Source organism: Apostichopus japonicus, chromosome 14, assembly GCF_037975245.1.
Source record: "Apostichopus japonicus isolate 1M-3 chromosome 14, ASM3797524v1, whole genome shotgun sequence".
Classification (NCBI taxonomy): Eukaryota; Metazoa; Echinodermata; class Holothuroidea; order Aspidochirotida; family Stichopodidae; genus Apostichopus; species Apostichopus japonicus.
In genome coordinates, this window is record NC_092574.1 from 9,308,077 (window position 1) to 9,324,183 (window position 16,107).

The 16,107-nt window shown below is 36.7% G+C and overlaps 2 protein-coding genes across 7 annotated transcripts in view; one reads left to right on the forward strand and one right to left on the reverse strand.

Annotated features, from left to right (window-relative positions):
* The window catches only part of LOC139979908 (uncharacterized), a 34,631-nt gene extending 19,663 nt beyond the window's left edge, over positions 1 to 14,968 (reverse strand). For 4 of the 6 annotated variants that reach the window (XM_071991128.1, XM_071991126.1, XM_071991127.1 and 1 more), the window contains exon 1: positions 10,603 to 10,741. Coding sequence is in view for 1 of the 6 variants with exons in the window: in XM_071991125.1 (XP_071847226.1) it covers positions 10,603 to 10,684 (82 nt within the window). In the remaining 5 variants the exon portion in view is untranslated. Of the gene's footprint in view, positions 1 to 10,602; positions 10,766 to 14,825 lie in introns of those variants that run through there. The other 2 variants (XM_071991124.1, XM_071991125.1) reach the window with 2 other exon arrangements.
* On the forward strand, positions 116 to 10,254 carry LOC139979911 (nuclear pore complex protein Nup153-like). Its single transcript, XM_071991131.1, has 2 exons — positions 116 to 604; positions 5,234 to 10,254. Exons 1-2 carry the CDS (start codon positions 474 to 476, stop codon positions 5,949 to 5,951), a joined length of 849 nt encoding a protein of 282 aa, XP_071847232.1. The 5' UTR covers positions 116 to 473; the 3' UTR covers positions 5,952 to 10,254.
* Positions 14,969 to 16,107: the final 1,139 nt, after the last annotated feature.

The following is a 16,107-nucleotide window of genomic DNA, read 5'->3' on the forward strand; positions in this document are numbered from 1 at the left end:
TTATTAAATGTGACATTTGCTAAGAGTATGACAAACAGTTCTTCTAGTTATGCATAAGTAACTTTGTATATTGTATAACGTGTATATAGTGACGTAACTAACAGACAATTGAAATTGAATAGATACGCCTTACAGCCACCTATGCAGGCGTACGTGTTTTCTTGCTCTCCGTCTCATTATTCTAGGTCCTACACATCAATTAGTACCTGATTCGCTATTATCCGATTACATTATTATTGCATCTGCAGGCCGAAGCAATATCAAGATTAGAATATCAAGATTCAGAATAAGATGAAAATATTTTCATATATCTCTCAATTCAGTTTCTGCGGTAGTTGCCCCTCCAGAAAAGAATCGGCTTACTTTTAGACAAAGAAAATGTACATAATTATGCACTGTGTTACGCCAATTTTATTTGCAGTTTCGTCCACCTTAGTTTCGTGACGTTCTTCTGCGAATTCAAACATGAACTGATGGGTTTGTTCATTGTTACATGCTACCGACTGTTCAGTTATTCACCGAACTTTGTCAAAGTCAACAGTGGCTCACGCCGGTTACTGAATAAACGGCAGCAAATTGGTTCTTCCAGCGTCAGGTTTTGTTTGTAAGCACATCGAGATTTTCCTTTCAGTTGTTAAACATTTCAACTGATACCTCACAGCATAAACTTTCGAGCACAATTGGCGCCCTAACACTTAAAACATTAATACTAATATATTGGTGTAGGCTGTACAGTTACCAAAAGTGTCACACGTAGGCTAGGCCTAGTTATCTTTTCAAAGTGGCTATTCTTACGACTAGTTGTAAGAATAATTTCTGACTACGCATGCGCAGTTGCTATTTTCATGACCAGGAGTACTATTTTTACGACGAGGAGTAACAATAATTTGCGGTTAGGGTAAGGGTTAGGATTGAGGTTTAGGGTTATGTTTAGGGTTAGGGTTACCCCTACTACATGGCAGTTGCTTTATTTACTTTACTGCACTTGAATTTGCCTTTGTTGTAAGAATAGTTTATAAATAATTGTTACGACTCGTCGTAAGAATAGCCACGGCCTTATCTTTTCATCTGTGCTGACTTTGTAAAACTTAAGCAAAGACATGAAATCTAAAATTTTCAGCTTTAAACCGAACCTTGTTAAGCTACAGAATTGTCGAGGTACCAGTAACACAAGACTTGTAACGCCTGGCATAGAGATCGTATAGCTCAATGGTTGTGTGTTCCCTAACGTGTACTGTTAATATTAATAATAGTGTTATATGTAACTGCACGGTTGTCCTTGAAATTATTATTAGGCCTACTTTGTATTTTCAAATTTAAAACACAGAATACAGGATTATTAAGCATTAACATGGTTAATATTTTAAGGCAAATATTTAGCAGTTCCACGGGCAACCTAAAATTACTTTGAAACTTCCATTATAACATTCTTGCAAATCTGTTTCAAAGATACCATACTGTGACAACTTTTGCCATGTTGTTCACATGAGAAACCCAAAGCAGTTGATGCACTGCAGGCCTACTCTTTTTGCTGCTGATATTTTGCACAGTGCATTGGACCGAACAAATTCTTCACAAAGTTTAAATAAGTTGAATTGTGTTACTGCATTTTTGAAAATTACAAATGTGTCATGACACAATCTTAGATTGGCCACACTGAGGACTGACCTTTTCCCTTCATACATAAGGTGACCATGTTCTATAAATAATAAAGTGAAAGGATTGCAGAAATGTTATTTCACATTTCACCACAACTCCAATAATAACATAAGGTAATTACTGCAAGCAAATCACTGGTGTGAAAATGTTAGCATGAATAATGCACTGCACACATGTCTAGGAATCTAATTTCTTGTGTTTGCATAGGGTACCCAGGTACCCGCCTGAAGCGATACGGGACAAACTAAAACGAATGACAGTGAATGACCAAATGACAATTGACTTTGTACAGGGTTAATTATCATTCGTGAATGACAGCGAATGACAGCGAATGACAACCAATAGCAGCGAATGACAACGAATGACAGCTAATGACAATGGAGATTGATTTATCATTAACGCAGTGGAGTAAATGTGGTTATTGGTTTTCTGCTCAAAAATGATTTGAGGAAAATCGCATGTTACGTGGTTGCAGAGTTTTGGTGTAATTTACGGATAGAAACCACAGGGAAAGTTTTTGTGTGAGAATGCGCTTGAGTGCTGTGCTTTTGACATTTACCTCTGTAGATTTATATAGAAAGATAACTGGAGTAATTGTTAGGTGCTGGCTTATTGGTATGTTTGAAACTGATATATCCGCGATTAATTTGGGTGGAAATGCTATGATATCGTACTATTAAAGTATAAAAATTGTAGCCGTTTCAAGATTATAGTATTGTTAGTTTCTAACAATTAATATCGGAAAATTTACCTTAAATTTACTTTTTAAAATCAGACTTACAATTTCGCTCACTATAAGGTGCGTTTGTATCTTGTCCGTACTTTACTAGATCTGTAAGCCATACGCACTTCGCGTGCACTCGGTTTGCTTGGCTTTAATATACTGTACCCACGAAGTCTGAACTTTAATCCGGTTGAAGCAAATCTCTGTGCTGTCATTCACTGTCATTCGCTTCAGTCAACGCAATTTTTTAGTGTGTACAACATATTGTCATTCGTTATGTGTAACGCAATTGTCATTCGTTTTAGTAACACCAAGCGATACTACTCAGTTCCTAATTTATCACCCGAATCCTACAAAAAGTTGTAATTTTTTTCAAACCCTTGGTTAGGCAAGATTTTCCCATTGACTTAGTGTGGTGTTAGGCTACCATTTGGTCGAAGATAACAGCAATAACAAAAGTATTCCATGGAAATCTCATAACTGTGTCACAATTTCAGCTTATAAACAGATGGTTAGGCTAGATTACCCCATTGACTTAGTGTAGTGTTAGGTAACCATGTGGTCGAATATAACAGACAATGATAGTATTCCATGGATATCGTATAACTGCATCACAATTTCAGCAAATAAACAAATGGTTAGACTAGATTTCCCCATTAACTTAGTGTTAGGCTACCATGTGGAAGAAATTGAAAGAATTCTTACAATTATTTTTGATTCATTCGTTTATTTCATAGAAGAAAAGACTGACAAGGAATTTTACGGATGTTACTAATGGATCACAGACAGGATAACAAAAAAATAATAATCCAATTGGCTTTTAACTAAAAGTTTATTCCAAATGCGATCAAATTGCGCGAATGGCGCAATCTCCCGGCTAATGCAAACCCGGGGCCTGCATAATAGATAGTAGTAGTAAAAACTGTTTAAGACTGGATATTTATATGGTCTGATACAAAGAGGTGGAGAGGAAACATAAGCAGCAGCAGCAGTGCGATGTTGATTATATGAAGTTATTAACAAGTTAATGAAAGAAACAAAGCAAATAGAAATTATTTAGGAAGGTTTTATGCCTTATCTTACTTCTTACACCTACGTATTTGTCACTATTTGAACATGAAAAAATTGTCAGTGGAGAATATAATTCATTTATTATAGCATCCAATATGTAACTTCTTGAAAATTGTGATACACAAGGGTAAAAACATTTTTCCGGATACCTGACGGGCAGGGGCGGGATTTGAGTTGTGAAAGTGGGGGGGCAAACCTGCCAGCAAGACTATCTAAGCGGAGCGCCACCATCGGTTGGCGCGGAGCGTACAAGAAATTTTTTGGCTTTACAAACCCTCCAGATGGCCGGAAACGGCACTTCCCGAGTGCTCTAAGCTGCATGTACCCATCCTTAAAATATGGATCTCATGTCTGCAATTGTATCTAGATAGTTAATTATCGTTTAAAAATTTGAAGAGGATTGATAGTAGAACATATGGTCAGATGGTGATGTACAACTTTTGTTATACGTCACTATCTAAGCGGAGCGCCATCATCGGTTGGCAAGGAGCGTCGAAATTTTCGATGAAAGGTACCCTTAGATCGGTAAAATTAACACCCATATAGGCTTTAAATTGCATCTAAACAATTAATGAACGTGTGTAATGTTAGGGAGGACGGATAGAAGAACTTATATGGTGATTTACAACTGAAGCTTATACGTCACTATTTAGACGGTGCACCAACATCAGTTGGCGCGGCGCGTCGAAATTTAAGCAGAAAGGAAATCCTAGATCAGCAAAAATGACACCTCTGGTAACAATAAATCGCATCTAGACAGTTCTTTCCCCCTAAAATTATTAGTATATTGTGCATTGGACCAATCAAAAATATTTTCAGCACCCACTTTGAAATTCTCCCCGCGGTCCCCACTTCTTGGATAACTTGGCAAATATTGGGGGCTGAACGAACATACCTTTACCCCCCCCAACTTTTTTCATGGGGGATAAGCCCCTCAAGTTCACCGGTTCCGTCGCCACTGAAGTCGAGACGGGGTGACTTTTTGGATTTTACAATGCGACTAGGTGCAACATGGAGCAATATATTTACGGGTCATTTCATAGTACTGGCTGAGATTTGAAAATGAAATTATTACCTGGCAGTACCAGCATTATGTTTGAACTATTGCCAGATTATCAGGCAACATAGAAATTCATAATAAATACTTGAATGTTACTTACTGTTAATGAAGGGCTAGACCACTGGGGGTGGGGTGGGGTGGGGAGTGTGTCATGTGTCAGTGTATTGCATTTAATTATTGATATACCCGATATGCAATTCTGGCTTTGTAAATCGTTTCTCTGGATTTAGTTATTCAACGCATTCAGTAGAGCAGCAACGTTTAAAATCAATTCCTGAAGCTAGCACTGTAGCACATGCCGTGGATTCATCACATGCAGAATTGAATCGCTAGTGTGTTAGCTCCAGGATTCGTAACCTGTGCTGCGGACCATGTGCTAGCTCCAGCTTCAGTTATTCATGCTACATGTTACGATGTTAAACACAAATTTGACTTAGATTCGAAACAAATAGGCCTATTGGATAGCTGTTGTGGGGGAATAATTTCGACTAGGGTTGTGCACATTTGTCTGCAAAAGCGACAAAAAAAGTGACTAAGGTTTGGGAAAAAGTGGGGGGGGCAAATGCCCCCTCTTGCCCCCCCGTAATCCCGCCCATGCTGACGGGTAACGGCCCTTGAGTAAACGGTTCCCGATTTTTGACCCTTGTAAACACTACTATTTTCGTTAGCAAATTTATGAGTGACTTTGATTGATCTTATTTTCTTTTTGCATCTTGAAGCTGGCTTCCCTTGAAAGTTATCAAAAGCAAAATGTCTGGTCCGCCAGTAAACCTTTGGACTTGTAGAAACTGCACCCTCACCAATGAGCAAACAGTCAATACATGTGTGGCTTGTGACTGCCCAAAACCTAATCCAGAGGAACCATTTTCCCCAAGGAAGTTCCTGGACAAAGCTCAAGGCTTTTTCTCTGGCATTCCAGACCAGATTTCTTCAGCTGTTAACACAGTACAGAATCCTGTCTCAGAATCAGAATGGACATGTGGTCGTTGCACCTACATCAACGGTGCGGGAGCTAAGCAGTGCAATATCTGTGGAGCACCAGAAAGATTCAAGACTTCCTTTCCAAAGGAGGAAAATCCTCCAGCAAGTACAATTGACTCGGTAACCATCACCGACGAAGATGAGGGCGCCATAGAGATATTCTGCGACAGCTGCGGATACCCGTACACTACTGATGAAAATAAAGTCTGTCCGATCTGTTCCTTTCAAGATGATAATGATGATGTTGTTGAAATAGCTAGCACCCCTCAGGCTGAGTCACAACCTTCGCAAGAACAAACTGCAGTAACTACACCAGTCGAGTCTCCAAAGCCATCCCTTACAGGTATCAAGTGGCCCCCTCCAGTAAAGCTTGGGTCAGATTCTGACTGGACTTGCTCAAAGTGCACATTTGTAAACAAGAGCAACAACGAAAAATGTAAACTTTGTTCAAGTTAAAGCGTTAAAGCGCCCAAATTAGGATACATGCCATTTGGGGCATTGTAACAAAATAATTAGAGGTTCTAGAGATACAAATTTTATATCCCTCGAGAGAGTCCCCTTAGCTGTACCTACCATAGTATAGACAATTTCCTAATATATGCATATGGTATGCCATACTCCCAGAGGTGCCAAAATGTGGACGGTAAATGTTGCCGTTTTGAAACTGCATGATTTCATCTTGGAGCTATTCTCAACTCCAAAAGTGGGTTATTCCAAATTTCGTCATGATCAAACTCTATGGCTATAGGTTCCCTCTTATAAAGATTTCAGAAAATTTCACCAATGAATATGCAAATTATTGTGAAATCGGACCAGTGTTTTGGACATCACTTTTTCCGACCACATTTATACACTCAACAATGGCAACTTGGATTGAAGTCATACTTGGTACATAGATGCGCCACACTGAGTAGATGAACCCTATTGATTTTGGTGCTCATCTCATCTCATGCAAAATAATGAGGTCACAGGGTCAAACGTAAAAATCTCCAAATGCTAATAACTCGGCAACCGAAAGTCAGAATTTATTCATACTTGGTATTAATGTGTTGGTATATAGTCGGTACATGGTAATTTATGTTCAAGTTGATATTATGCATATTTATTAGGGGCAGGGCTTAAGTCTATTTTCACTAAAATAGCTTGTAAACACTTGAAGTCATTCTTGATACATAAATGCGCCATAGTGAGTGGAAGAACCCTATTGATTTTGGTGCTCATCTCATGAATAATTATGAGGTCACGGTCAAACGTGAAAATCTCCAAATGCTTATAATTCCACAACCGACAGTCAGAATTTATTCTTACTTGGTATTAATGTGTTGGTAGATAGTGGGAACGTGGTAATATATGTTCACGTTGATATCATGCATATAAATTAGGGGGCGGGGCTTAAGTGGTCCTGTGGTCCTCCAACTTTGGTAGAGGGGTTTAAATGACTATGTAGCAGTAATGAAAGAATTATTTCTTCATTAGAAAAAGAATATTAGTGACAATATTCCGAGTAATTATAGGATAAAACTTCATTGTGATTGGTGGATTAGCAAAGGAAACGAATTGTGATTGGTGGGTTGGAAATGGAAACTAATTGTGATTGGTGGATTGGAAATGAATTGTGATGGAAAGGGGAGTAAAACAAGCCAATGGGTAGGATATTTCTGTCATATATCTGAAATTATAGCTGAAATAATGTGGGCATTATTTGCAGCACAGTAGGTTAAGCAGTACACAGTAAAACTTGGAATTACGGGAATTATATTGACTGCTTTAAGAGATCATGTAAAATAAGGTTAAACCAGATTTATGGTATTGTACGGTAATATTTCAGTTTGGCATCTATCAAATTTGATACATATTCAGTTTAGCTTTTTCCTGATCCAAAGTAGCTTGCCATTTCAAGGGGGCTGTGCATGCCCCCTTGTTAATACCAAAAAGGAAACAGAACTGAGCCTATGATCATCAATTCCTACAAATATATTGTCACAACTTTTGGTCTAACCACTTTGGATTCTTATGAATTTGAAAAGTTGTTTACCTTTCATCTATAATCACTGCTGAATCTATATCTAATTATGATTTGTGCAATTTTTACATAAATATATTTACTATTTTCGATAAGGTATGAAATTACTGAGAACTTGTACAATGCTTCCTGATAGGTTTAAAATTTCGTTTGTAAACATGTTTACATGTTTCTTATAAATGTTAAAAGTTGTTTACCTTTCATCTATAATCACTGCTAATGATGGATATTTTTATATGTAATTATGATTTGTGCAATTTTTACATAAATAAAATAACTATTTTCGATAAAGTATGAAATTACTGAGAACTTGTACAATGCTTCCTGATAGGTTTAAAATTTCGTTTGTAAACATGTTTACATGTTTCTTATAAATGTTAAAAGTTGTTTACCTTTCATCTACAATCACTGCTTATGATGGATATTTTTAATATGTAATTATGATTTGTGCAATTTTTACATAGATATATTAACTATTTTCGATAAAGTATGAAATTACTGAGAACTTGTACAATGCTTCCTGATAGGTTTAAAATTTCGTTTGTAAACAAGTTTACATGTTTCTTATAAATGTTAAAAGTTGTTTACCTTTCATCTACAATCACTGCTAATGATGGATATTTTTTATATGTAATTATGATTTGTGCAATTTTTACATAGATATATTAACTATTTTTGATAAAGTATGAAATTACTGAGAACTTGTACAATGCTTCCTGATAGGTTTAAAATTTCGTTTGTAAACAAGTTTACATGTTTCTTATAAATGTTAAAAGTTGTTTACCTTTCATCTGTAATCACTGCTAATGATGGATATTTTTAATATGTAATTATGATTTGTGCAATTTTTACATAAATAAATTAACTATTTTTCGATAAAGTATGAAATTACTGAGAACTTGTACAATGCTTCCTGATAGGTTTAAAATTTCGTTTGTAAACATGTTTACATGTTTCTTATAAATTTTAAAAGTTTTTTACCTTTCATCTATAACCACTGCTAATGATGGATATTTTTAATATGTAATTATGATTTGTGCAATTTTTACATAAATATATTAACTATTTTCGATAAAGTATGAAATTACTGAGAACTTGTACAATGCTTCCTGATAGGTTTAAAATTTCGTTTGTAAACAAGTTTACATGTTTCTTATGAATTTGAAAAGTTGTTTACCTTTCATCTATAATCACTGCTAATGATGGATATTTTTTATATGTAGTTATGATTTGTGCAATTTTTACATAAATATATTAACTATTTTCGATTAGGTATGAAATTACTGAGAACTTGTACAATGCTTCCTGATAGGTTTAAAATTTCGTTTGTAAACAAGTTTACATGTTTCTTATAAATGTTAAAAGTTGTTTACCTTTCATCTATAATCACTGCTAATGATGGATATTTTTTTTATATGCAATTATGATTTGTGCAATTTTTACATAAATAAAATAACTATTTTCGATAAAGTATGAAATTAATGAGAACTTGTACAGTGTTCCTGATAGGTTTAATATTTCGTTTTTGCATTGTTACTGTGAAATGTGAGATTCATTTGAAAGAAATGCACAATTTTGTTTCATTTTAGGGTAATACTATCATATTTTCCAAAACTTTATTTCTTTTTTCACTTTGTCAGTACGTTAATGTATTCTCAACTGCTCGATTGACTTTTTTATATGGAAAAAATCGTTTAAGCGCAAATAAACATTTTTTTAATCGCAGACAGACAATTTCCTCGTCTAGTTTTCTGATTCATCTTTACTCTCATCATCGTATTTTTAAACAAGCTTTTCTAAATATTCTGATTTTAAGAGAGCCAGCACAAATTATTTCTGGTTGTGAAATTGTTGAAATTTATTAGAAAGTTGTGAAATTTTCATATGACAAATGAATAAAATATTTGTTTTTGATAAAAGCAATGATGAATATTTTCTTTTGCCTTCTTTCAAAAAGTTGAATTGCCTTGTACGTCCTGAATGCTATACTTTGGGACAATACTGCACTTTAAACCAAAACAAATGATTCACATGCTCATGTCACTGAGACATTAAATCAGATGAATATAATAACAATGACTGCAAGTTGTCAATTTTAATTCGTTGGAGGTGTAACTCGGTTTATACAACAGTAGAAACACAATTAGAAACACAAGTTTTACTCTCAACTATAGTATAAACAAGTGCACCATGGCTGTGGTAACAAATGAACCATGACTGCCTTACAAAACAAAATGTCCCATGACTGGAGGGAAAATATTTCATTATTTTAAAGAACATCACAAATGTTTCATCTTGCCAAATGTTTCCTGGAACAGTGATAATGAATCAAATTCCAAAGTCCTAACTTGTGACTGCACTGTTCCATAATGAAACTTGTCCCTATATCCGGTACGTGCAAATATTATGTTCGTAATTCCCGAATGAGGCATTTTAGACAAAACGCATGCCTTTTAATAAACTGAAGTAAAGGTTCAGAGTAGTTGCATAAGAAGAATTGATAAGAGATGACAAAATCGTTAAGAGACCAGAGAATTTTCTATAATTTTTTTTTTTAACCGGAAGTTTGCACTTCTTCGATTTTTATTAAAGGTAACACACTCTCAAATAGTCATGCAGGTTTCTTCCTCTGCTGGCTAACCTCCTCGCTGCATTAACTCCTTCCAGACCTTAAAATCAGGCCAACAATCGTACACAATTGAAAGCAATGTTCAGACTAAGATTGGAGAGCAACAACCCCCCCCCCCCCAAAAAAAAATCATGATAGTTAAATGTCAACAAATGCAAGCGATCCTACCTACCATTGTGAAGTGATATTATTTTTGTGATATTCGGGAGCAAGTGACCCATCAACAAACAGACATAATAATTATTGCAAAGCAAACCGGTGCAAAAAAAAAAGAAGAAGTAAAATAAAGAGAAGCATTTTGATCAGTACTATTTCCATCATGTCAATAAAGAAACTTCATCTTATCGCTGAATATCTGTATCTATATAGACAGATAGACAGACAGACGGACAGACGGACGGATTGACAGATGGATAGATAGATGGATGGATAGATGGAGATATATACCTACTTACTTTTAGTAAGGTGAACACCGTTATCTGTCGAGCACACATGGAAAATAGGAAAGCACAGTATAGCAATTGTTGCCAAAAGCATCTTCACTGACGTGTTTATCAATGAGTGCCTCTATAAAACAACCTGTATATCTAGAAGCGAAAATGATAGACTTTTAACTTCTCTCTTTCTTTTATACTAATTATATGCATGCTCTATCGAATACATGTACAATTTTCATTTCCTTGTTGCTTTGTTGCCTTAACCTTGTCACCCAATCCCAAACATTGTCCACCCCGGAAGCAGTTTTGCGTCACTGAGATATTTAATTTCTTTTTATACATCCAATTGATGGATTAAATAATTTGGATGATCAAAAGCTCTTCGAAATATAAGTTGTCGCACTTCGGGAAATTTCCTTCAAAGTGGAGACACTGTCACCAACTTATTTTGGATGTTATAGATCGTTGTACTTGTTACTATATGGATGAACTAGGTCCCTTTGCATAAACAAAGAACCAACAGTATATGGACTTCTTAGGTTTCATTCATGCAATAATAGAAAGAAAACGTAAGAAAAAGTATTCCTCTGCTAAATCTGCTAAAAGGTTGTAGATATAATGCTTGAATTGTGGTGAACCAAAAAAATTGCTCGCGATAACTGCACCCATTAAATAATAGAACGACCTACAACTTGTTTACCATCGACGTACCACAGAGAAACGTTAAAGAGCACTGGGACATCGGGATCGGATCCAACAAAGTAGGTCATTCTCACATGTCGTACACACACAAACTGTGGAAAAGTTCATATTGCAAATCTACCAAGTAGTCCTTTTACAGAGAATGAAATGAAATTCGGTTGAATCGAACGATCGCTATAGGTCGATCAATTGAGCTTTCAGCGGAGCTAAATAAACATAGGCGTACGAGGCGGGGGGCAGGGGGGCATACTGCCCCCCCCCCAAATTTCCAGAGGACAAGAAATTCGGGCAAAAGTCCTGAAAAATTCGGGCAGCCTAAGAGGAGAAAAAAATATATATATATATTTTTTTTTAGGCTGCCCGAATTTTTCAGGACTTTTGCCCGAATTTCTTGTCATCTGGAATATAAATATGCAGTAGCTTTCCCGAATCTTTTTCAAATTTTTGCCCGACAATTCCATGATTTTCTTTATTCAGCATCATTATGCCCGAATATTTCCGTGTAACACCACCGTATAAGCGCAGTTCATCTGGGCTACCACGATTTTTGCAAGATCATTTTTTTTCTTCTAACTAGTCAATTGTTTACCTGGACCAAGGGCGGCGGAACCGAGGGGCACAGGGGCACGTGCCCCCCCCCCCCCACTTTTCCTCAGGTTAAAAATGTGCCTTTTTTCTATATAAAAATTGAGGTGCCTCAAGTTAGCAAGAGGCCAGGGAACCATAATGAACACTCGGGAAGTGCTGTTTCCGGCCATCTGAGGGGTTTGTAAAACCAAAATTTTTTATAGTACGCTCCGCGCCAACCGATGGTGGCGCTCCGCTCAGATAGTCGTGCATACAACTTTGCAAATCCTGGCTAAGCCCGTGACTTTTAATGAATTTCTGTGGGTCAAACTTAAAACTATTTCGAATGGAAAATTTGTTAAAATATTAACAAGAAAAAAACCAGTCTAATTCGGAAGATTCCTACATTAGCAACTAGCATGATTTCACCTCATTTTGTCTCAAGAGGAAACTTGTTCCTTGTTTCCCAATTTGCGTATTGGATATTGCAGTGCTAGTATGCATATTTTCCTTTAGGGGGGGGGGCGTTGATGGAGTGATGTGTATACACAAATAAGATAATACAATAAGAGTTATAAAGGGTACTAAATATAGGGCTGCATCAGTCCAATCGAATTTCTGCAAAGTGCCCTTTGATGTAGGTGCCCCCCAGATTAAAAGTGCTTCCGCCGCCCTTGACCTGGATATCCCCAACATGAGTGTATATAGAAGAAACATTTTCTTTTTCATGGATGGTGGAAGGGGGGGGGGGGGTGCCTACAAGCATAGAAGTACGGGTTTATCATATTCTTTGTTATAAGTTATACTTTTTTGTGAGACAAATTGCAGTCTCACCCGACACAGCGACATTATCCAGCCTACGTGTCGTTGAACAATGTATGTTTTTCTGGAGGTAGCTGAGTACTGTGTTAAAATAATAAATAAGGTAACTAAATAGGAGCTTAAAAAATATACTGTCCCATTTTTCCCCTTCAAAGTGATGTTACCATTTTTTCTTCTTCTAATATACCAAATTTTTGGGGAAGTGTAAATTTCTAAAACGTGAGATTATAAAATAAAGAATGTTTAGATGCAACTTGCAAGGCCTCAGAAGTGCCGTTTCCGGCAATCTGAGAGGCATTGTGTGCCCAAAATTTTCTTGTACGTATACGCGCCAACCGATGGTGGCGCTCCGCTTAGATAGTGTCACGGGAACTTTCGGGCACAAAAAGTTCTGCCCCCCCCAAACTGAAATGGTCCCGTACGCCTATTACTAATACAAACAGCCAATCAGTATCTTGTAACCAGTGCGCATTAACTGATCAAACAAGCTAGTGAGCAATACTATACCCTATACTTTACTTATATAAAGGTGGTTTCCAGGTACTTGAATGCCAAAGAAGATGTTAAAAGGTAAAAAATGCTGACATCATACACATGTTTCTCACATCATTGCTCGCGTCATTGCCCCGATACCCTGTTACATTTTCAATCGGGTTTTCACTTCTGGGACGTACCCTGATGCTCTTAAAACCGCTAAAACACCAAATTTTCAAGAAAGGAGACAACACTATCGCTGAGAACTACCGGCCAACAGTGGAGGAGCGTCCAAACAGTCAGGGGCGGATGCCCCCCCCCCCCGACGGACTCAAATGGACTGCTGGCGCCCTTTTCAGCTTTTAATCCCTTTTTACTTATTCGGGATTTTTGACTCTCTTGACTCTCATCTTCTTATTGATATTTGTCACATTTTGTTGGTGTAATTTACTGACAAAATGCTCTAACGTACGGCGGTATTTAATTTATCGGCACTTAATTCTGTTGTACGAAACTCTTTCCAAGAACTGTACGGGGGTTTTCGATCTATTTTTTCGAAAACATGAGCACTCACAAAGATACCACCGGTATTGTGATGAAGCGCATGTACTTTCACCACCCATATAAACTTCCGACTTGTCACAAATGGCGATGACACATATTTATTCTTCGTTTATCTTCAAATTAGCAAGGCCCGGAAGAGTAATTTCCGGCGATCTAGGGAATATCTTTACTCAAAATATTCTGTACGCTCCGCGCCAACCTGTGGTGGCGCTCCGCTTAGTTAGTGTCGAAAGCGCCCCTACAGGCCATTCTCGCCCCCTGACCAATACCCCTAGCTCCGCCACTGCCGGCCAATCAGTCTATCACCCTAATAATATTTCAGACGCAATCTTTGATGTCAGTTTGACATATAGTTCGGTCATTTCAGTATGTTACTTGGCTGAAAGCCCAGTCCATCTTTCTTTATTTTCCACGCACAATTTGCAGATTTGTCGAAAAATGTCAATGCCGGTGTCAAACTCACAAAAGATATGTCATGATATTTCAGAGTAACTTACCAGATTGTTTTTTTTTCTATTTCACTAAACTATTTGATGACCATATCAAAACTGGGATCTCAAAATAAAGGATATTCGGAAAACTTTAGAGCAGCTTAGAATGCCTGGGAAGTGTCATTTCCAACGATCTAGGAGGCCTTTTTAGCTAAAAAAATTCGGTACGCTGCGCGCCAACCCATGGTGGCGCTCCGCTTAGATAGTAACAAAAAAATGGTCAAGCCCCCCCCCCCCAGGAAATGTTCAAGCCCCCAGCGCCCCCACTGAAAAATCCTGGCTACACCACTGCGCTCTAGTGAAGCTATAGCGGTAGTTTTGAACTGACATATAACAGTGAATTAAGGAGCGACTTCTACATTATCCGTTTTGAAAATATGAACTTAATATGATAATGAGGTTTTGCTATTTTTGCTTCGAAACTGAAGTTCCATATTCAAACGTTAATGAGTCATATACCTGTCCAGCGTAACGTTAAGATAAATATGATTTCCTAACAGTAACTTGAGTAACAAGAAATACTTGCACAAGCTATAGCACTATTTTAGACGTATTTTCGTTTATAAGACGCTGTGCTCCTTGGTATTTGTTCAATCATAATAAATGTAGGAAAATACTTACAAATCAAAGTTAGTAGGTGATAAATATTCAATCCTCTGTCCGTGTCGTAAAGTTATTCACCGATTTTGTTAACAGAAGCGTTATATATTCGGTATGTATAACGTCATGCCAATTCAAGACAAGCTCTTGTCAAGCGGTAAATAAGCACACTTATAAATTAATATGCTTTCATTGGCTTTCGTTTTCAATTCAATTGTCAATCATAGAAATAAGTAAACAACGAAATTGCAAGCAATTAGCTGAAGGGTTTGTTTAAGTGTTATTATTTAACAGTTTATAAAGTCCTCCGTTTTCTTGTTATAATATATATATAACGTAACTGAATGAAGAAGCACAGTGAAAGTGTATGTAATATGCAGCTTCTGATTTGCCAGAGCGCTTAGGACTTGTGTGTGTACGCATGTGTTCGGTCTTAACTTTTTTGTAAGGCAAAACTAAATGATTATCTATGTGTTCATTAAAATAATAAGATACATGAGGTCTTTGGTTAATGAACAAATGAATTGTTGTAATATCCTTAAATGATTGCTTCAGAAGTTGCTCAAATCTTTAGATGAACGTTTAATTGCTAAAAATGACAAGTTGCATCCATGATATTGATCTGAATAAATGCCGCGTTGAATAAGAACTCACTTTGTCAGTATGGTTCCATTTTGCCCTCTAATGGGTAGTTCGGTATAATAGTGCACGAATATTCAAACGAAGAATTAAAGTCTACCAGTTATGAATATAAAGTAGTTCCTTATTATTTTATCTCATTAGAGAAGAGGTCACCATGCAGCTGGTGAATCTGTGACTGAACTGGCTTATCATCAATATTGTAGTGGCTTTGAAAACCCCGAGAAGATGAAAACATTGAGAGCCTGATCATAGCATCTTTGAACCAAAAAAAAATAAAAAAATCGTATTTGTTGTGAAAAAGCCATAAAAATTCGTAGGAGGCAACTTACATTGCACTTTCATATTTGTTGTGGTTGTTCATGTCTTCACAACTTTAGTAACTTTGTCAAATATATTGTAGATGGTATTTATTGAATATATTGTTGAAAGTAACATGCAATACCCTAGCATTGCAGCAGCCTAATATTGCCACATTTAAAGAATATGTTAACGATCTAAGGACAGAATCCTGAAATTTCAACGCGATATGGCAATTCTTCAAAAGCTACCAAGAAACATAATTTCTTGGTAGCTAGAAAATTAACGTTAACGCTCCCCGCTTTTAACTGAATAAACTGAAGCCGCACACTGCGAAGCCACACATGACTGATGAGTTTGCTAA

Excerpts from the sequence above, each read along its gene's own strand:
- LOC139979911 (XM_071991131.1), top strand. The coding sequence starts at position 474 with ATGGGTTTGTTCATTGTTACATGCTACCGACTGTTCAGTTATTCACCG. Across the intron at positions 605-5,233 it reads TCCAGCGTCAGGTTTTGTTT|CTGGCTTCCCTTGAAAGTTA; the intron begins GTAAGCACATCG and ends TGCATCTTGAAG.